This window comes from Oncorhynchus kisutch, unplaced genomic scaffold (assembly GCF_002021735.2).
Source record: "Oncorhynchus kisutch isolate 150728-3 unplaced genomic scaffold, Okis_V2 Okis05a-Okis16b_hom, whole genome shotgun sequence".
NCBI classification, from domain to species: Eukaryota; Metazoa; Chordata; class Actinopteri; order Salmoniformes; family Salmonidae; genus Oncorhynchus; species Oncorhynchus kisutch.
The window spans coordinates 813,694-835,881 of NW_022261982.1; the positions used below are offsets into that span (position 1 = coordinate 813,694).

At 51.0% G+C, this 22,188-nt stretch overlaps 1 protein-coding gene across 1 annotated transcript in view; it reads right to left on the reverse strand.

The window, feature by feature from the left end:
- drc11 (dynein regulatory complex subunit 11) overlaps window positions 1-22,188 on the reverse strand; it is a 68,563-nt gene that overhangs the window by 11,809 nt on the left and 34,566 nt on the right. The window contains 6 exon segments of the mRNA XM_031813532.1: window positions 2,090-2,289; window positions 6,775-6,816; window positions 6,819-6,875; window positions 11,830-11,912; window positions 12,355-12,425; window positions 14,570-14,668. Of these exon segments, the coding sequence (XP_031669392.1) occupies window positions 2,090-2,289; window positions 6,775-6,816; window positions 6,819-6,875; window positions 11,830-11,912; window positions 12,355-12,425; window positions 14,570-14,668 (552 nt within the window).

The following is a 22,188-nucleotide window of genomic DNA, read 5'->3' on the forward strand; positions in this document are numbered from 1 at the left end:
TGACACCACAGGCTTATGGAGAAACAGTATTGTGGACTTGCAGTGTTTCCATGGCTGGCATTGACAAAAACAACTTGGGGTGAGGGAGGCAGCCACACCCAAATGTTACAAGCCTTTTAGAAACCAACACTGTCTTAGCAAGCAGGAAGTGCTGTCAGGACACGCTCCTGATCCCAGAATGCACTTAGAGAGGGTGCCGACCAATGAGGTGCTGACAGGCGATGTCACTAGTGGCTATGGGCTCCTGACTTGTTTGCCTCTCAAGACAGCTGCATAGAGAGGTGTCCAAGCGAGACAAATATCTCTCTCCCCCCGCCCCCTCTCTCTCTCCCCCGGCCCCCTCTCTCTCTCCTCCCCCGCCCCCTCTCTCTCTCCCCCCGCCCCCTCTCTCTCTCCCCCCGCTCCCTCTCTCTCTCTCCTCTCCCCGCCCCCTCTCTCTCTCCCCCCGCCCCCTCTCTCTCTCCCCCCGCTCCCTCTCTCTCTCTCCCCGCCCCCTCTCTCTCTCTCCCCCCGCCCCCCTCTCTCTCTCCCCCCGCTCCCTCTCTCTCTCTCCCGCCCCCTCTCTCTCTCCTCCCCCCGCCCCCTCTCTCTCTCCCCCCACCCCCTCTCTCTCTCCCTCCGCCCCCTCTCTCTCTCTCCCCGCCCCCCTCTCTCTCTCCCCCGGCCCCCTCTCTCTCTCCCCCCCGCTCCCTCTTCTCTCCCCCTCTCTCTCTCCCGCCCCCCTCTCTCTCCATCCCCTCCGCCCCTTCTCTCTCTCCCTACCGCCCCTCATCTCTCTCCCCCCGCCCCCTCTCTCCCTCCGCCCCCTCTCTCTCTCCCCCCGCCCCTCTCTCTCTCCCCCGCCCCTTCTCTCTCTCCCTCCCGCCCCTCTCTCTCCCTCCGCCCCCATCTCTCTCTCCCCCCGCCCCCTCTCTCTCTCCCCCCAGCCCCTCTCTCTCCTCTCCCCCCCGCCCCTCCTCTCTCATCCCGCGCCCCCTCTCTCTCTCCCTCCATGTCTCTCTCTTCTCTCATGTCCCTCGCCCCTCTCTCTCTCTCCCCGACCCCATCTCTCTCTCTTCCCCCCGCCCAACTCTCTCTCTCCCCCTCTCCTCTCCCCCGCCCCCCCCTCTCTCTCTCTCCCCCCGCCCCCTCTCTCTCTCCCCTCTCTCCCCCGCCCCTCTCTCTCTCTCCCCCCGCCCCCTCTCTCTCTCTCCCCCCGCCCCCTCTCTCTCTCTCCCCCCCGCCCCCTCTCTCTCTCCCTCCGCCCCCTCTCTCTCTCCCCCCACCCCCTCTCTCTCTCCCTCCATGTCTCTCTCTTCTCTCATGTCCCTCGTCCCCCCTCCATGTCTCAGATGAGTCAGTGGTGCAGAATGTCACAGGGGAACCGTGAACAGTAACTGTGTTAACCGATAGACAACTATGTTGATCTGATAAACATCGAGCTGACAGAGCAACACATAGCAACATCAAGCTGACAGAGCAACACATAGCAACATCAAGCTGACAGAGCAACACATAGCAACATCAAGCTGACAGAGCAACACATAGAAACATCAAGCTGACAGAGCAACACATAGCAACATCAAGCTGACAGAGCAACACATAGCAACATCAAGCTGACAGAGCAACACATTGAAACATCAAGCTGACAGAGCAACACATAGAAACATCAAGCTGACAGAGCAACACATAGCAACATCAAGCTGACAGAGAAACACATAGCAACATCAAGCTGACAGAGCAACACATAGCAACATCAAGCTGACAGAGCAACACATAGCAACATCAAGCTGACAGAGCAACACATAGCAACATCAAGCTGACAGAGCAACACATAGAAACATCAAGCTGACAGAGCAACACATAGCAACATCAAGCTGACAGAGCAACACATGGAGCAGCTCATAGTGCAGCTTATTCCTGACTTCACCAGCAGGCATTTCATTCACAACACTGATACCTAATCATGTACACTGCCAAAGTGTTTTTGTGGGGCATACAGTATGTGTGCATATACTATCTGAATCAAACCAGACAATGACCTCTACCCTCGTACATGGCACCATTTTGCTGCCTTCCTCACTATGTACAGTAGCAGATTGACAAAAACCTTGAAGACCATGTGCAGTAGGTACTGGAGGCAGCTCCTGCCGGGGTACTTCCCAGCCAGGTTTCTGGGGGACAGGTTGAAGAGGTTGGCCCCGGTCTCAGTGCACAGAGCATGGACCAGCATCCTCTTCCCTACGCCTCCAGGACCAGCCAGCAGCAGAGTCTTCATCAGGGGAGCATTCTGATGGACGGACTGGGACCCTGGGAGGGAGAGAGAAAGAGAGTGAGAGAAAGAGAGAGCGAGAGAGAGAGGATAATAACAGGATAATAACATGTAGATGGTGATGGTTAGGTGGTAGTAAATTTCAATCACAACATAATGCTAAACTGTTAAAGCTGATCTTCTGCCATGCAGATTGAACAGAGCCGTAAGGTCACTATAGGTGTTTGTAGCCTCTGTGAGGTCTCTGAGGGCCTCAGCAGCAGCAGTGCTGCTTAACTGGTATTAACTGATTCAGCCAGGTTAACCTCCTACCACAGGGAACAATAGTTGAATTACCCAGCTGGATGATACTGGGGTTAGGCTGGGCTGAGGCTGGGGTTAGGCTGGACTGAGCCTGGACTGAGCCTGGGTGAGGCTGGACTGAGGGTGGGCTGAGGCTGGGGTCAGGGTGTGCTGAGGCTGCAGTGAGGGTGCGCTGAGGCTACAGTGAGGGTGAAGTGAAGCTGGGCTGAGGCTGCAATTGAGGGTGCGCTGAGGCTACAGTGAGGGTGCAGTCAAGCTGGGCTGAGGTTGCAGTGAGGCTGGGCTGAGGGTGCAGCATTGTGTGCTCTCTGATACTAACCGTGATTAAAAGTCCAGGCTGGACAGAGGCCAGGACACAGAACGTGAGAGTAAACACATCCAATCACAACACCCCTCCATTAACCTCTAGACCCAGAGACCCAGAGCAGGTGCAGCCGTGTAACCCTTATCCCCAGGAATCCCCTCCTGTCCCTGGGGTAGGTCCAGCCAAGAAGTCCCGCTCCTGCTGCTCTGACCGGAACTCATTAAAACTACAATAGCTGGCAACAGGCTCTGGCCTCTGTTCTCTCTCTCTCTATGCTGCAGGCTGTTTATAGGGTCAGTTCACTCTCTGTTAGATCAGGTCACAGTGTTAGTTCATTAGGTACACTATGAGCACTGATTAGAAGACTACTCCTCCCATTAAGGTCTAATGATGATCTCCTTCCTGCCTCTAACCCATCTGGGACAGATTAGCCGATCAATTGACTAGTGCAACGTGCACTTGTCCTTTTCCATAGGAAAGGAAATGTAGAAGCTTGAACAATAAGGTCAAACACAGGTTAAAAGAAGGAACACTATCATGTTCAAATGTTGTCACTTTCTTGTGAAAATAACAGACACCACTGAGAATGAGATAGCAGCCAGTCTGGATAATTGGCTGTGATTCGCTAACAAAGGGAGTACACAGAGATATCTCTCTACCAAGGACACGATCTAGCCAGCCTCCCTCCAATATACAATGCTTATACTTCAGAAAACCAAACCAGTCTCTAAGGAATCTCTGAATCATCACAGAGTAACTGAAACTGAGCCAACTCTTGGTGAGAATGACAATAAAGTTCCGGGAACAACAAAACAAAACAATGTCCTGTTGTGATTCATTTCATAAAAAGAAGTGGAAGCTTAGGCAGTGTTGTGTGTTCACAGTGCATGTATAAATAAACTGTAGTATGTGACGATGGAGGTGATGGTAATGGTGGTGGTGGTGGTGGTGATGGTAGTGGTGGTAGTGATGGTGATGGTAATGGTGGTGGTGGTAGTGGTGGTGATGGTGGTGGAGGTGGTGATGGTAGTGGTAGTGGTGGTGGTGCTAGTGGTGGTGGTAGTGAGGGATGATGGTGGTGGTGGTAGTAGTGATGATAGTAGAGGTGGTGGTAGTGGTGGTGGTGGGGGTGATGATGGTGGTGGTGATGGTGGTGGAGGTGGTGGTAGAGGTGGTGGTGGTGGTAGAGGTGGTGATGGTAGTGGTGGTGGTGGTAGTGAGGGATGGTGGTGGTGGTAGTGATGATGGTAGAGGTGGTGGTAGTGGTGGTGATGGTAGTTGTGGTAGAGGTGGTAGTGGTGGTGGTGGAGGTGATGGTGGTAGTGGTGGTAGTGGTGGTGGTGGTGGTGGTGTAATTGGTGGTGGGAGTGGTGGTGATGGTGGAGGTGATGGTGGTAGTAGTGGTGGTGGTTGTAGTAGTGGTGGTAGTGGTAGTAGTGGTGATGGTGGTGGTAGTAGTGATGATGGTAGTGGTAGTGGTGGTAGAGGTGGCAGGGGTGGTGATGATGGTAGTGGTGGTAGTGATGGTAGTGGTGGTGGTGATGGCAGTGGTGGTGGTGGTGGTGGTGGTGGTAGTAGTGATGGTAGAGGTGGTAGTGATGGTAATGGTGGTGGTAGTAGTGGTGGTGGTGGTGATAGTGATGATGGTGGTGGTGGTGGTGATGCTGGAGGTGATGGTAGTGGTGATGATGGTGTTGGTGGTAGTGGTGATGATGGTGGCGGTGGTGATGGTAGTGGTGGTGATGGTAGTGGTGGTGATGGTAGTGGTGGTGATGGTGGTGTTGGTAGTGTTAGTGACGGTGGTGTTGGTGATGGTTGTGATGGTGGTGTTAGTGATGGTAGTGGTGGTGGTGATGGTAGTGGTTTTAGTGGTGGTGGTGATGGTAGGGGTGCTAGTGGCGGTAGTGGTGGTGATGATAATAGTGATGGTGGTGTTGCAGGTGACGAAGGTGGTGGTGGTAGTGATGATGGTGGTGATGGACATCCACACCAGCCCATCCAGGCCTCTGGTAGTCATATTGCCTTTGATTAGGTCTGAGGTGCTGAAAGACATCATCTTCTTCTCCAGGGTGGGTGGCCTGTTTGTTCAGTAACCCTCCCCTCTTCGGGAGCTACGTCTGGGGGTCCACAACGCTGGCGTAGGGGGATGGAAATGGGTCTTAACGCCAGGTGACATGAGACGTGTTGGGGAGAAAGATCACGTCCCTTCAGGGTTGGGGTGAAAGATCACGTCCCTTCAGGGTTGGGGTGAAAGATCACGTCCCTTCAGGGTGAACTTCAGTGAGCTGTATTCTATTACCATTAGGATCCCTGGTTTAGCATCAGCCCACTAGCTGCTTCTAGATGATCTAGTGGTGTGGAATATTCTATTACCATTAGGATCCCTGGTTTAGCATCAGCCCACTAGCTGCTTCTAGATGATCTAGTGGTGGGGAATATTCTATTACCATTAGGATCCCTGGTGTAGCATCAGCCCACTAGCTGCTTCTAGATGATCTAGTGGTGTGGAATATTCTATTACCATTAGGATCCCTGGTTTAGCATCAGCCCACTAGCTGCTTCTAGATGATCTAGTGGTGTGGAATATTCTATTACCATTAGGATCCCTGGTTTAGCATCAGCCCACTAGCTGCTTCTAGATGATCTAGTGGTGTGGAATATTCTATTCTGTTCTGTATTTCTGTTCTGTGTTCTGTATTTCTGTTCTATTCTATTCTGTTCTACTTTCCTCTAGTATTCTATGTTCTTCCCTGTGCTGTTCTATTCTATTCTGGGTTCTGGACCACTGTTACCCGACTCCCCTGTGTTCTGGACCACTGTTACCCGACTCCCCTGTGTTCTGGACCACTGTTACCCGACTCCCCTGTGTTCTGGACCACTGTTACCCGACTCCCCTGTGTTCTGGACCACTGTTACCCGACTCCCCTGTGTTCTGGACCACTGTTACCCGACTCCTCTGTGTTCTGGACCACTGTTACCCGACTCCCCTGTGTTCTGGACCACTGTTACCCGACTCCCCTGTGTTCTGGACCACTGTTACCCGACTCCCCTGTGTTCTGGACCACTGTTACCCGACTCCCCTGTGTTCTGGACCACTGTTACCCGACTCCCCTGTGTTCTGGACCACTGTTACCCGACTCCCCTGTGTTCTGGACCACTGTTACCCGACTCCCCTGTGTTCTGGACCACTGTTACCCGACTCCCCTGTGTTCTGGACCACTGTTACCCGACTCCCCTGTGTTCTGGACCACTGTTACCCGACTCCCCTGTGTTCTGGACCACTGTTACCCGACTCCCCTGTGTTCTGGACCACTGTTACCCGACTCCCCTGTGTTCTGCAGCTGTAGCATAGTGGTGGCAGAGACAGTGACAGAAAAGCTCAGCCAGGAGAGAGTGGCTGAAGGATCAAAGCCCCCCCCCACACACACACTCTGGGAGCTGTTGTGCCCACTCTTGATCCTGCTAAAGCAGGGAGACATGGGCAGGGAGTGAGGTGGATAATGAGGTGGTCATGGTCAATTTCTTGTACCTATCCTCGCAGTCAAATTGCTTCATAGGGAAGCAGTCCTGAACTGACTTTCATACAGACATCACAAATGAACCTGAACTGTTATCATGGGCCACATGGCATCAAAGGAAGGTGGCTTTAAAAGAGAACTGATCCAGCTCACACATCCAGATATTACTGAGTAATGTTATACTGTATAGTATGTAGTGTGTGTGTGTGTGTGTGTGTGTGTGTGTGTGTGTGTGTGTGTGTGTGTGTGTGTGTGTGTGTGTGTGTGTGTGTGTGTGTGTGTGTGTGTGTGTGTGTGTGTTGCAAGTACAATAAGTATGAATCAGACTAGCCAGGTTGTGGGGTGATGTGATCACAGTCACAATGATGAGTGGATGGGATGGGCTCTCTCTCACTCACCCAGAGGCAGGATCCCATAAAGGGCAATGAGCTGTCTGACAGAGAGGGCATGGGCTCAATGTCTGCCTGGCGCAGGGTCGTACCCAGGTAGCTGAACTCACCTGGAGGGAGGGAGGGGGAGGGAGAGAAAGAAGGGGGAAGGGGGAGGGAGAGAAGTCAGACATCCATCAGACAATAGTCTTGTTCTTTGAGGTATGGAATTTGCTCTTTGTACATTGGCTGATGCATATCTTCAGACATAAATCAACTCAGCAGAAACCTGTACTAATGCAACTTAGACATTAATTTGCTGTAATTCAGGAGCCTCTAGGCATCAAGGCATGTAGCTATACTGTGGCTAGAACTGAAATAAGGGAAGGTATTTAGGCCACTATCATAGACAAGACATCAACATCTATTTCTCTGTCCCTCTTGCCGGACTCTCCTCCTCAACCATTCCAAACTCCCTCCCAACATCAAAGGCACTGTATGTGGATATAATTGAAACCAACAGTAACTGGTTTTGGGGAGCCAGGCGTGTGTGTCTGTCTGTTCAACATGATAGAGTGTGGTGTCATCCTGACCCTTATTGCAACATGGCCGCAGCGAGACATTTTTATTTATTTTTTTATTTTACCTTTATTTAACCAGGTAGGCAAGTTGAGAACAAGTTCTCATTTACAATTGCGACCTGGCCAAGATAAAGCAAAGCAGTTCGACAGATAAAACGACACAGAGTTACACATGGAGTAAAAACAAACATACAGTCAATAATGCAGTATAAACAAGTCTATATACAATGTGAGCAAATGAGGTGAGAAGGGAGGTAAAGGCAAAAAAAGGCCATGATGGCAAAGTAAATACAATATAGCAAGTAAAATACTGGAATGGTAGTTTTGCAATGGAAGAATGTGCAAAGTAGAAATAAAAAAAATAATGGGGTGCAAAGGAGCAAAATAAATAAATAAATAAAAATTAAATACAGTTGGGAAAGAGGTAGTTGTTTGGGCTAAATTTTAGGTGGGCTATGTACAGGTGCAGTAATCTGTGAGCTGCTCTGACAGTTGGTGCTTAAAGCTAGTGAGGGAGATAAGTGTTTCCAGTTTCAGAGATTTTTGTAGTTCGTTCCAGTCATTGGCAGCAGAGAACTGGAAGGAGAGGCGGCCAAAGAAAGAATTGGTCTTGGGGGTGACTAGAGAGATATACCTGCTGGAGCGTGTGCTACAGGTGGGAGATGCTATGGTGACCAGCGAGCTGAGATAAGGGGGGACTTTACCTAGCAGGGTCTTGTAGATGACATGGAGCCAGTGGGTTTGGCGACGAGTATGAAGCGAGGGCCAGCCAACGAGAGCGTACAGGTAGCAATGGTGGGTAGTATATGGGGCTTTGGTGATAAAACGGATTGCACTGTGATAGACTGCATCCAATTTGTTGAGTAGGGTATTGGAGGCTATTTTGTAAATGACATCGCCAAAGTCGAGGATTGGTAGGATGGTCAGTTTTACAAGGGTATGTTTGGCAGCATGAGTGAAGGATGCTTTGTTGCGAAATAGGAAGCCAATTCTAGATTTAACTTTGGATTGGAGATGTTTGATATGGGTCTGGAAGGAGAGTTTACAGTCTAACCAGACACCTAAGTATTTGTAGTTGTCCACGTATTCTAAGTCAGAGCCGTCCAGAGTAGTGATGTTGGACAGGCGGGTAGGTGCAGGTAGCGATCGGTTGAAGAGCATGCATTTAGTTTTACTTGTATTTAAGAGCAATTGGAGGCCACGGAAGGAGAGTTGTATGGCATTGAAGCTTGCCTGGAGGGTTGTTAACACAGTGTCCAAAGAAGGGCCGGAAGTATACAGAATGGTGTCGTCTGCGTAGAGGTGGATCAGGGACTCACCAGCAGCAAGAGCGACCTCATTGATGTATACAGAGAAGAGAGTCGGTCCAAGAATTGAACCCTGTGGCACCCCCATAGAGACTGCCAGAGGTCCGGACAGCAGACCCTCCGACTTGACACACTGAACTCTATCAGAGAAGTAGTTGGTGAACCAGGCGAGGCAATCATTTGAGAAACCAAGGCTGTCGAGTCTGCCGATGAGGATATGGTGATTGACAGAGTCGAAAGCCTTGGCCAGATCAATGAATACGGCTGCACAGTAATGTTTCTTATCGATGGCGGTTAAGATATCGTTTAGGACCTTGAGCGTGGCTGAGGTGCACCCATGACCAGCTCTGAAACCAGATTGCATAGCAGAGAAGGTATGGTGAGATTCGAAATGGTCGGTAATCTGTTTGTTGACTTGGCTTTCGAAGACCTTAGAAAGGCACGGTAGGATAGATATAGGTCTGTAGCAGTTTGGGTCAAGAGTGTCCCCCCCTTTGAAGAGGGGGATGACCGCAGCTGCTTTCCAATCTTTGGGAATCTCAGACGACACGAAAGAGAGGTTGAACAGGCTAGTAATAGGGGTGGCAACAATTTCGGCAGATAATTTTAGAAAGAAAGGGTCCAGATTGTCTAGCCCGGCTGATTTGTAGGGGTCCAGATTTTGCAGCTCTTTCAGAACATCAGCTGAATGGATTTGGGAGAAGGAGAAATGGGGAAGGCTTGGGCGAGTTGCTGTTGGGGGTGCAGTGCTGTTGTCCGGGGTAGGAGTAGCCAGGTGGAAAGCATGGCCAGCCGTAGAAAAATGCTTATTGAAATTCTCAATTATGGTGGATTTATCAGTGGTGACAGTGTTTCCTATCTTCAGTGCAGTGGGCAGCTGGGAGGAGGTGTTCTTATTCTCCATGGACTTTACAGTGTCCCAGAACTTTTTTGAGTTAGTGTTGCAGGAAGCAAATTTCTGCTTGAAAAAGCTAGCCTTGGCTTTTCTAACTGCCTGTGTATAATGATTTCTAGCTTCCCTGAACAGCTGCATATCACGGGGGCTGTTCGATGCTAATGCAGAACGCCATAGGATGTTTTTGTGTTGGTTAAGGGCAGTCAGGTCTGGGGAGAACCAAGGGCTATATCTGTTCCTGGTTCTAAATTTCTTGAATGGGGCATGTTTATTTAAGATGGTTAGGAAGGCATTTAAAAAAAAAAAAATCTAGGGCGGGAGGCAGGGAGGGAATGAGGCACAGAGTGGGATATTGAGTCATAAATCCCTGTGGAGATGAGGCAGGCTCCCTGTCTGATATCCAGCTGGCTCTACTAGACACTCGAGGGGAAACACACCTTTTCATACACACACCAAAGCATGCAGACACACACCAAAGCATGCAGACACACACACCAAAGCATGCAGACACACACACCAAAGCATGCAGACACACACACACCAAAGCATGTAGACACACACACCAAAGCATGCAGACACACACACCAAAGCTTCAGACACACACACCAAAGTACACAGACACACACACCAAAGCAAGTAGACACACACACCAAAGCATGCAGACACACACACCAAAGCATGCAGACACACACACCAAAGCACGCAGACACACACGTATGCATGAACATTCGTATAGCTGTGACTAAGGATTATCCAATTGACTGAAGCCAGACCTAAGTCACCAACATTTTATATGTACAGCGCATTGGGAAAGTATTCAGACCCCTTGACTTCTTCCACATTTTGTTACGTTACAGCCTTATTCTAAAATGTATATATACACACAATACCCCATAAATACAAAGCAAAAACTGGTTTTTAGACATTTTTGGAAAATGTACATAAAATACACAACAGAAATACCTTATTTACATAAGTATTCGAACACTTTACTAGGAGACTCAACATTGAGCTCAGGTGCATCCTGTTTCCATTGATCCTCCTTCAACTTGATTGGAGTCCACCTGTGGTAAATTCAATTGATTGGACATGTTTTGGAAAGGCACACACCTGTCTATATAAGGTTCCACAGTTGACAGTGCATGTCAGAGGAAACACCAAGTCATGAGGTTGAAGGTATTGTCTGCAGAGCTCCGAGAAAGGATTGTGTCGAGGCACAGATCTGGGGAAGGGTACCAAAACATTTCTGTATCATTGAAGATCCTCAAGAACACAGTGGCCTCCATCAATCTTAAATGGGAAAAAAATGGAATCACCAAGACTATTCCTGGAGCTGGCCGTCCGGCCAAACTCAGCAATCGGGGGAGAAGGGCCAGAGTTCCTCTTTGGAGATGGTTGTATTTCTGGAAGGTTCTCCCATCTCTGCAGCACTCCACCAATCATGCCTTTATGGTAGAGTGGCCAGACGGAAGCCACTCCTCAGTAAAAGGCACATGACAGCCTGCTTGGAGTTTTCCAAAAGGCACCTAATGACTCTCAGACCATGAGAAACAAGATTCTCTGGTCTGATGAAACCTGAATGCCAAACATCACGTCTGGAGGAAACCTGATACCATCCTTACGGTGAAGCATGCTGGTGGCAGCATCATGCTGTGGGGATGTTTTTCAGCGGCAGGGACTGGGAGACTAGTCAGGATCGAGGGAAAGAAGAACGGAGCGATCCTTGATGAGATAGAGATCAGAGAGATCCTTGATGAAAACCTGCTCCAGAGCGCTCAGGACCTCAGACTGGGGCAAAGGTTTACCTTCCAACAGGACAACGACCCTAAGAAAACAGCAAAGACAACACAGGAATGGCTTCGGGACAAGTCTCTGAATGTTCTTGAGTGGCCCAGCCAGAGCCCGGTCTTGAACCCAATCGAACATCTCTGGAGAGACCTGAAAATAGCTGTGCAGCGACGCTCCCCATCCAACCTGACAGAGCTTGAGAGTATTTGCAGAGAAGAATGGGAGAAACTGTCCAAATACAGGTGTGCCGAGAAGACTTGAGACTGTAATCACTGACAGTGCTACGGTGCTTCAACAAAGTACTGAGTAAAGGGTCTGAATAGTTATGTAAATGTGATATTTCAGTTTTATTCATTTTTTTAATACATCTGCAATCATTTCTAAAAACCCGTTTTTGCTTTGTCATTATGGGCTATTGTATGTAGATTGATGAGGGGAAAAAAGGTAACAAAATGTAAAAAAATGGGTCTGAATAGTTTCCGCGCTGTGTGTGTGTGAGATGTCAGTACCGTACCAATGTACTCAGAGAGCTTGATGTTCAAGGGTCTAATCAAGAAGCCTTCCAGCACCAGCTCTTCATACAGAGACTCAAGGGTTCTGGAGAGAGAGACAGAGAGAGAGAGGAGGGAGAGAGAGGAGGGAGAGAGAAGGAGGGAGAGAGAGTAAGACACACAGAGAGAGAGAGAGACGGAGAGAGTAAGACACACAGAGAGAGAGAGAGAGAGAGAGAGAGAGAGAGAGAGAGAGAGTTACAGAGAGAGAGAGAGTTACAGAGAGAGAGTTACAGAGAGACACAGAGAGAGTTACGAGACACAGAGAGTTACAGAGAGAGGAGGGAGGGAGAGAGAGAATGGTAAGACGGGTGAGAGGGAGGGAGAGAGAAAGATGGTGTTAAACTGAGGGCGGGGGAGCAGGTCACAAACACACTAATCATTAACCAGGCCTATTGGAGTGGTGGTCACTCCATGACATCATACTCCTGCCCTCTGCCAACCAATCATCTGCTCCATATGTCAGACTGATATTATCAGACACTGACCTGTCGGCAGTCAGATCCTTCTCTTTCTTCTTCTTCTTCTTCTTACTGCCCTTCTTTCCTTTCTTCTTTTTCTACAATGGAGACATGTAACTAAGCAGAGGAGGCTGGTAGTAGGAGCTATAGGAAGACAGGCTCAGTGGAGGCTGGTAGTAGGAGCTATAGGAAGACAGGCTCAGTGGAGGCTGGTAGTAGGAGCTATAGGAAGACAGGCTCAGTGTAGGCTGGTAGTAGGAGCTATAGGAAGACAGGCTCAGTGTAGGCTGGTAGTAGGAGCTATAGGAAGACAGGCTCAGTGTAGTGGCTGGGATGGAATCAATGTACCAGAGTCAAACATGTGGTTTCCATATATTTGACACGGTTCCATTTAATCCATTCCAGCCATTACAATGAGCCCGTGCTCCTATAGCTCCTCACACCAGCCTCCTCTGGAACTGAGGGTTCTTCCAAAACCACAACCAAGTTGGCAGAGCAGCCAAGGAATGTCCTACAAGATAGTCAGATATGCACATAAGACAGCTGAAAACATTGAGATGAATGTAGCTCATAGCTCCACTAAAACGGCATCCAGAGGGAACCTAAAGTTAACAACATGGAAGATGTTGAGTTCAGAAAGGAAAAACTGAGTCACAGTCTTTGGGGATAACAACATGTTCCTGGTCTATAATAACAGAGAGATGATCTTACACAACATATGAACTAAAATACATGTGTTCTTTCATTTAGTAAATACACCACCTCCCTGTTGCTATGAGAGGGTGTTCCTCTCTCAGAAATATTTAAGAATTCCCCTCTCTTTCTTCAGGGATTTTGGACCACTGTGAAACTATGTTTAATCGTAGCCTACAGTGCTGGCAGCAAACCATAAATTAACACCTCTCAAAGAAGTGTAGATGGTTATGTTGGGTGGTTTAGGATTTGACATTCTTTGTTTACGACATTACTTTCATTACAGTATGGACACAAACAAGAGATAAACAGGCCTACTGATTCAATAATCAACACGCTCAGCTACTCTGGCTGAGGTAAATCCCAAAATATTCTGCCAAATATGACTTTGGAGATCCATATGAAAAAATACTATAGTATAAACTGAGTGGTTTGAGCCCTGATTGCTGATTGGCCGACAGCCGTGTTATATCAGACCGTATACCAGGTGGATGACAAAACATGTATTTTTACTGCTCTAATTACGTTGTTAGCCAGTTTATAATAGCAATAAGGCACCTCATGGTTTGTGGTATATGGCCAATATACCATGGGGGAGGGGAATGTGCAGGGCATATGCAAATTGAGATATGGGGGAGGGGAATGTGCAGGGCATATGCAAATTGAGATATGGGGGAGGGGAATGTGCAGGGCATATGCAAACTGAGATATGGGGGAGGGGAATGTGCAGGGCATATGCAAACTGAGATATGGGGGAGGGGAATGTGCAGGGCATATGCAAACTGAGATATGGGGGAGGGGAATGTGCAGGGCATATACAAACTGAGATATGGGGGAGGGGAATGTGCAGGGCATATGCAAACTGAGATATGGGGGAGGGGAATGTGCAGGGCATATGCAAACTGAGATATGGGGGAGGGGAATGTGCAGGGCATATACAAACTGATATGGGGGAGGGGAATGTGCAGGGCATATGCAAACTGAGATATGGGGGAGGGGAATGTGCAGGGCATATGCAAACTGAGATATGGGGGAGGGGAATGTGCAGGGCATATGCAAACTGAGATATGGGGGAGGGGAATGTGCAGGGCATATGCAAACTGAGATATGGGGGAGGGGAATGTGCAGGGCATATACAAACTGTGGGGATGAACTGACACTGGTGTAGAAATGTAATGACTGTTCTCATATCTACTTAGTTTGTTTGGAAAAGGACAAACAGAACCCAGAGAAGACAACTGTGAAGTACATTAAAATGACATTTACACCAACAGACAACGAAGCCAATAGCTGATTACTTTAATTTCATTACATTAATTCATAACGCTCATTTTATTTTGAGATTATGGATGTCCATTTTATATTATTCCTACATTAAGCAATGGTAGAAATGCCAGCTATTATTGCTTACCTACGAAATGTGTAATCCTTCATCCCAACCATACATACGTCTGATCATATGACTTGGATTAACCCCATATCTCACCATCACCATCCAAACTATCCAGACCCCACATCCACACGAGTTCAGAGCAGAGCGACTCTTTACCTTCTTGCCACCTTTCTTTCCCTTCTTCTTCTTCTTCCCTTTCTCTCGGTCCACAGCCAGCTTGAGATTCTTCACTTCCTGTCTCATCAGCTCATCGACCTGTGGAGAGATTGAGAGATTTTTTAACATGCACGCTCACCAGTCACCATAACCACTCAGCTTGTCTCATAGTTGGAAATCGTTCACAGATGTGCAGCATTTCAAGTCCGCTTCTGATGTATTGCAACAGGGTAAAGGTGAATTCTGTTTCATTTGAGGTAATATTATCTTCAGGTGATGAACAGATTTTTTTTAAAGGTTAATAATGCATTTTCATTTTTTAATAGGGATGGACTGACATGAATGCATGGGCTAAACTGCGTTTTCATTGCAATTTAAAGCGTACTGTTCACTATCTAACAAACATTACCTTGCTGGCTCGCTAGCTAACGTTACGTGTATGATCTGTGTAGTAATATTATTTGTATCTCAGAATCCATTTGCATTGCTAGTTATAGCCTAATGTTAGCTAGCTAGCTAACATTGAGCCTAATTGGTTAGCTTTAGCTATATTCAGATTCATACTACAGCATTTCATGCATGGTGGCTAGCTATGACAAACCGTTTGTATTGCCAGTAGTATGGGTTGGGATTATGGTTAAATGTTTAGCTAGCTAGCTCGCTACATGTCTAAACAAAAGACTCCACTTCGCCAGATGATTACATGACCCATCAAGTTAGCCAGCTGTGTCTGAGGGTGATTACACCCACCTATTGGATTTCATGAACACGTGTACATGTCTAGACAATAGGGCCCCATTCACTTAGCTAGATGTGGCTGGGGGTTGGTTTTAGCATTTCTTTCACATGACCCATCAATTCAGAAAATTGTGTATGGGGGTTGGTTGGTGTGTCTGGGGGTTGGTTGGTGTGTCTGGGGGTTGGTTGGTGTGTCTGGGGGTTGGCTAGTGTGTTTGGGGGTTGGTTAGTGTGCCTGGGGGTTGGTTGGTTAGTGTGCCTGGGGGTTGGCTAGTGTGTCTGGGTGTTGGTTAGTGTGTCTGGGGGTTGGTCGATATGTCTGGAGGTTGGCTAGTGTGTCTGGGGGTTGGCTAGTGTGTCTTGGGGTTGGTCAGTGTGGTTCTGGGGGTTGGTTAGTGTGTCTTGGTGTTGGTTAGTGTGTCTGGGGGTTGGTTAGGGGGTCTGGGGGTTTGTTTTAGCATTTAGTTCACATGACCCATCAATTTAGATAAGTGTGTCTGGAGGTTGGTTAACGTGTCTGGGGGTTGGTTAGTGTGTCTGGGGGTTGGATAGTGTGTCTGGGGGTTGGATAGTGTGTCTGGGGGTTGGATAGTGTGTCTGGGGGTTGGCTAATGTGTCTGGGGGTTGGCTAATGTGTCTGGGGGTTGGTCAGTGTGACTGGGGGTTGGTTAGTGTGTCTGGGGGTTGGATAGTGTGTCTGGGGGTTGCCTAATGTGTCTGGGGGTTGGTTAACGTGTCTGGGGGTTGGTTAACGTGTCTGGGGGTTGGTTAACATGTCTGGGGGTTGGTTAGTGTGTCTGGGGGTTGGCTAATGTGTCTGGGGGTTGGATAGTGTGTCTGGGGGTTGGCTAATGTGTCTGGGGGTTGGTCAGTGTGACTGGGGGTTGGTTAGTGTGTCTGGGGGTTGGATAGTGTGTCTGGGGATTGCCTAATGTGTCTGGGGGTTGGTTAACGTGTCTGGGGGTTGGTTAACGTGTCTGGGGGTTGGTTAACATGTCTGGGGGTTGGTTAGTGCGTCTGGGGGTTGGCTAATGTGTCTGGGGGTTGGCTAATGTGACTGGGGGTTGGTCGGTGTGTCTGGGGGTTGGTCGGTGTGTCTGGGAGTTGGTCGGTGTGTCTGGGAGTTGGTCGGTGTGTCTGGGCGTTGGTCGGTGTGTCTGGGCGTTGGTCGGTGTGTCTGGGGGTTGGTCGGAGTGTCTGGGGGTTGGTTGGATTGTGGGGGATGGTCAGTGTGTCTGGGGGTTGGTCAGTGTGTCTGGGGGTTGGTCAGTGTGTCTGGGGGTTGGCTAGTGTGTCTGGGGGTTGGCTAGTGTGTCTGGGGGTTGGCTAGTGTGTCTTGGGGTTGGTCAGTGTGGTTCTGGGGGTTGGTTAGTGTGTCTTAGTGTTGGTTAGTGTGTCTGGGGGTTGGTTAGGGGGTCTGGGGGTTTGTTTTAGCATTTAGTTCACATGACCCATCAATTTAGACAAGTGTGTCTGGAGGTTGGTTAACGTGTCTGGGGGTTGGTTAGTGTGTCTGGGGGTTGGATAGTGTGTCTGGGGGTTGGCTAATGTGTCTGGGGGTTGGTTAGTGTGTCTGGGGGTTGGTTAGTGTGTCTGGGGGTTGGATAGTGTGTCTGGGGGTTGGCTAATGTGTCTGGGGGTTGGTTAACGTGTCTGGGGGTTGGTTAACGTGTCTGGGGGTTGGTTAACATGTCTGGGGGTTGGTTAACATGTCTGGGGGTTGGTTAGTGTGTCTGGGGGTTGGCTAATGTGTCTGGGGGTTGGCTAATGTGACTGGGGGTTGGTTAGCGTGACTGGGGGTTGGTCAGTGTTTCTGGAGGTTGGTAAGTTTGTCTGGGGGTTGGTCGGTGTGTCGGGGGGTTGGTCGGTGTGTCTGGGGGTTGGTTGGTGTGTCTGGGAGTTGGTCGGTGTGTCTGGGAGTTGGTCGGTGTGTCTGGGCGTTGGTCGGTGTGTCTGGGCGTTGGTCGGTGTGTCTGGGGGTTGGTCAGTGTGTCTGGGGGTTGGTCAGTGTGTCTGGGGGTTGGTCAGTGTGTCTGGGGGTTGGTCAGTGTGTCTGGGGGTTGGTCAGTGTGTCTGGGGGTTGGTCAGTGTGTCTGGGGGTTGGCTAGTGTGTCTGGGGGTTGGCTAGTGTGTCTTGGGGTTGGTCAGTGTGGTTCTGGGGGTTGGTTAGTGTGTCTTGGTGTTGGTTAGTGTGTCTGGGGGTTGGTTAAGGGGTCTGGGGGTTTGTTTTAGCATTTATTTCACATGACCCATCAATTTAGACAAGTGTGTCTGGAGGTTGGTTAACGTGTCTAGGGGTTGGATAGTGTGTCTGGGGGTTGGCTAATGTGTCTGGGGGTTGGTTAGTGTGTCTGGGGGTTGGTTAGTGTGTCTGGGGGTTGGTTAGTGTGTCTGGGGGTTGGATAGTGTGTCTGGGGGTTGGCTAATGTGTCTGGAGGTTGGTTAACGTGTCTGGGGGTTGGTTAATGTGTCTGGGGGTTGGTTAACGTGTCTGGGGGTTGGTTAACGTGTCTGGGGGTTGGTTAACATGTCTGGGGGTTGGTTAGTGTGTCTGGGGGTTGGCTAATGTGGACTGGGGGTTGGCTAATGTGACTGGGGGTTGGTTAGTGTGACTGGGGGTTGGTCAGTGTTTCTGGAGGTTGGTAAGTTTGTCTGGGGGTTGGTCGGTGTGTCGGGGGGTTGGTCGGTGTGTCTGGGGGTTGGTCGGTGTGTCTGGGGGTTGGTCGGTGTGTCTGGGGGTTGGTCGGTGTGTCTGGGGGTTGGTTGGAGTGTCTGGGGGTTGGTTGGAGTGTCTGGGGGTTGGTTGGATTGTGGGGGTTGGTTAGTGTGTCTGGGGGTTGGTTAGTGTGTCTGGGGGTTGGTTAGTGTGTCTGGGGGTTGGTTGGAGTGTCTGGGGGTTGGTTGGAGTGTCTTGGGGTTGGTTGGAGTGTCTTGGGGTTGGTCAGTGTGTCTGGGGGTTGGTTAGTGTGTCTGGGGGTTGGTTGGAGTGTCTGGGGGTTGGTTGGAGTGTCTTGGGGTTGGTCAGTGTGTCTGGGGGTTGGTTAGTGTGTCTGGGGGTTGGTTGGAGTGTCTGGGGGTTGGTTGGAGTGTCTGGGGGTTGGTTGGAGTGTCTGGGGGTTGGTTGGAGTGTCTTGGGGTTGGTCAGTGTGTCTGGGGGTTGGTTAGTGTGTCTGGGGGTTGGTCAGTGTGTCTGGGGGTTGGTTGGAGTGTCTGGGGGTTGGTTGGAGTGTCTGGGGGTTGGTTGGAGTGTCTTGGGGTTGGTCAGTGTGTCTGGGGGTTGGTTGGAGTGTCTGGGGGTTGGTTGGAGTGTCTGGGGGTTGGTTGGAGTGTCTTGGGGTTGGTCAGTGTGTCTGGGGGTTGGTTAGTGTGTCTGGGGGTTGGTTGGAGTGTCTGGGGGTTGGTTGGAGTGTCTGGGGGTTGGTTGGAGTGTCTTGGGGTTGGTCAGTGTGTCTGGGGGTTGGTTAGTGTGTCTGGGGGTTGGTCAGTGTGTCTGGGGGTTGGTTGGAGTGTCTGGGGGTTGGTTGGAGTGTCTGGGGGTTGGTTGGAGTGTCTTGGGGTTGGTCAGTGTGTCTGGGGGTTGGTTGGAGTGTCTGGGGGTTGGTTGGAGTGTCTTGGGGTTGGTCAGTGTGTCTGGGGGTTGGTTGGAGTGTCTGGGGGTTGGTTGGAGTGTCTGGGGGTTGGTTGGAGTGTCTGGGGGTTGGTTGGAGTGTCTGGGGGTTGGTTGGAGTGTCTTGGGGTTGGTCAGTGTGTCTGGGGGTTGGTTGGAGTGTCTTGGGGTTGGTCAGTGTGTCTGGGGGTTGGTTGGAGTGTCTGGGGGTTGGTTGGAGTGTCTGGGGGTTGGTTGGAGTGTCTTGGGGTTGGTCAGTGTGTCTGGGGGTTGGTTGGAGTGTCTGGGGGTTGGTTGGAGTGTCTGGGGGTTGGTTGGAGTGTCTGGGGGTTGGTTGGAGTGTCTTGGGGTTGGTCAGTGTGTCTGGGGGTTGGTCAGTGTGTCTGGGGGTTGGTTGGAGTGTCTGGGGGTTGGTCAGTGTGTCTGGGGGTTGGTTGGAGTGTCTTGGGGTTGGTCAGTGTGTCTGGGGGTTGGTTGGAGTGTCTGGGGGTTGGTTGGAGTGTCTGGGGGTTGGTTGGAGTGTCTGGGTGTTGGTTGGAGTGTCTGGGTGTTGGTTGGAGTGTCTGGGGGTTGGTCGGTGTGTCTGGGGGTTGGTTAGTGTGTCTGGGGGTTGGTTAGTGTGTCTGGGGGTTGGTTGGAGTGTCTGGGGGTTGGTTGGAGTGTCTGGGTGTTGGTTGGAGTGTCTGGGGGTTGGTTGGAGTGTCTTGGGGTTGGTCAGTGTGTCTGGGGGTTGGTTGGAGTGTCTTGGGGTTGGTCAGAGTGTCTGGGGGTTGGTCGGAGTGTCTGGGGGTTGGTTGGAGTGTCTGGGGGTTGGTTGGAGTGTCTGGGGGTTGGTTGGAGTGTCTGGGGGTTGGTTGGAGTGTCTGGGGGTTGGTTGGAGTGTCTTGGGGTTGGTCAGTGTGTCTGGGGGTTGGTTGGAGTGTCTTGGGGTTGGTCAGTGTGTCTGGGGGTTGGTTGGAGTGTCTGGGGGTTGGTTGGAGTGTCTGGGGGTTGGTTGGAGTGTCTTGGGGTTGGTCAGTGTGTCTGGGGGTTGGTTGGAGTGTCTGGGGGTTGGTTGGAGTGTCTGGGGGTTGGTTGGAGTGTCTTGGGGTTGGTCAGTGTGTCTGGGGGTTGGTCAGTGTGTCTGGGGGTTGGTTGGAGTGTCTGGGGGTTGGTCAGTGTGTCTGGGGGTTGGTTGGAGTGTCTTGGGGTTGGTCAGTGTGTCTGGGGGTTGGTTGGAGTGTCTGGGGGTTGGTTGGAGTGTCTGGGGGTTGGTTGGAGTGTCTGGGTGTTGGTTGGAGTGTCTGGGTGTTGGTTGGAGTGTCTGGGGGTTGGTCGGTGTGTCTGGGGGTTGGTTAGTGTGTCTGGGGGTTGGTTGGAGTGTCTGGGGGTTGGTTGGAGTGTCTGGGGGTTGGTTGGAGTGTCTGGGGGTTGGTTGGAGTGTCTGGGGGTTGGTTGGAGTGTCTTGGGGTTGGTCAGTGTGTCTGGGGGTTGGTTGGAGTGTCTTGGGGTTGGTCAGTGTGTCTGGGGGTTGGTTGGAGTGTCTTGGGATTGGTCAGTGTGTCTGGGGGTTGGTTGGAGTGTCTTGGGGTTGGTCAGTGTGTCTGGGGGTTGGTCAGTGTGTCTGGGGGTTGGTTGGAGTGTCTGGGGGTTGGTTGGAGTGTCTGGGGGTTGGTTGGAGTGTCTGGGGGTTGGTTGGAGTGTCTGGGGGTTGGTTGGAGTGTCTTGGGGTTGGTCAGTGTGTCTGGGTGTTGGTTGGAGTGTCTGGGGGTTGGTTGGAGTGTCTTTGGGTTGGTCAGTGTGTCTGGGTGTTGGTTAGTGTGTCTGGGGGTTGGTTAGTGTGTCTGGGGGTTGGTTGGAGTGTCTGGGGGTTGGTCAGTGTTTCTGGGGGTTGGTTGGAGTGTCTGGGGGTTGGTTGGAGTGTCTTGGGGTTGGTCAGTGTGTCTGGGGGTTGGTTAGTGTGTCTGGAGGTTGGTCAGTGTGTCTGGGGGTTGGTTGGAGTGTCTGGGGGTTGGTTGGAGTGTCTGGGGGTTGGTTGGAGTGTCTTGGGGTTGGTCAGTGTGTCTGGGGGTTGGTTGGAGTGTCTGGGGGTTGGTTGGAGTGTCTGGGGGTTGGTTGGAGTGTCTTGGGGTTGGTCAGTGTGTCTGGGGGTTGGTTGGAGTGTCTGGGGGTTGGTTGGAGTGTCTGGGGGTTGGTTGGAGTGTCTGGGGGTTGGTTGGAGTGTCTTGGGGTTGGTCAGTGTGTCTGGGGGTTGGTTGGAGTGTCTTGGGGTTGGTCAGTGTGTCTGGGGGTTGGTTGGAGTGTCTGGGGGTTGGTTGGAGTGTCTGGGGGTTGGTTGGAGTGTCTGGGGGTTGGTTGGAGTGTCTTGGGGTTGGTCAGTGTGTCTGGGGGTTGGTTGGAGTGTCTGGGGGTTGGTTGGAGTGTCTGGGGGTTGGTTGGAGTGTCTGGGGGTTGGTTGGAGTGTCTTGGGGTTGGTCAGTGTGTCTGGGGGTTGGTCAGTGTGTCTGGGGGTTGGTTGGAGTGTCTGGGGGTTGGTCAGTGTGTCTGGGGGTTGGTTGGAGTGTCTTGGGGTTGGTCAGTGTGTCTGGGGGTTGGTTGGAGTGTCTGGGGGTTGGTTGGAGTGTCTGGGTGTTGGTTGGAGTGTCTGGGTGTTGGTTGGAGTGTCTGGGTGTTGGTTGGAGTGTCTGGGTGTTGGTTGGAGTGTCTGGGGGTTGGTCAGTGTGTCTGGGGGTTGGTTAGTGTGTCTGGGGGTTGGTTAGTGTGTCTGGGGGTTGGTTGGAGTGTCTGGGGGTTGGTTGGAGTGTCTGGGTGTTGGTTGGAGTGTCTGGGGGTTGGTTGGAGTGTCTTGGGGTTGGTCAGTGTGTCTGGGGGTTGGTTGGAGTGTCTTGGGGTTGGTCAGTGTGTCTGGGGGTTGGTTGGAGTGTCTGGGGGTTGGTTGGAGTGTCTGGGGGCTGGTTGGAGTGTCCGGGGGTTGGTTGGAGTGTCTGGGGGTTGGTTGGAGTGTCTGGGGGTTGGTTGGAGTGTCTTGGGGTTGGTCAGTGTGTCCGGGGGTTGGTTGGAGTGTCTGGGGGTTGGTTGGAGTGTCTGGGGGTTGGTTGGAGTGTCTTGGGGTTGGTCAGTGTGTCTGGGTGTTGGTTGGAGTGTCTGGGGGTTGGTTGGTGTGTCTTTGGGTTGGTCAGTGTGTCTGGGTGTTGGTTAGTGTGTCTGGGGGTTGGTTAGTGTGTCTGGGGGTTGGTTGGAGTGTCTGGGGGTTGGTTGGAGTGTCTTGGGGTTGGTCAGTGTGTCTGGGGGTTGG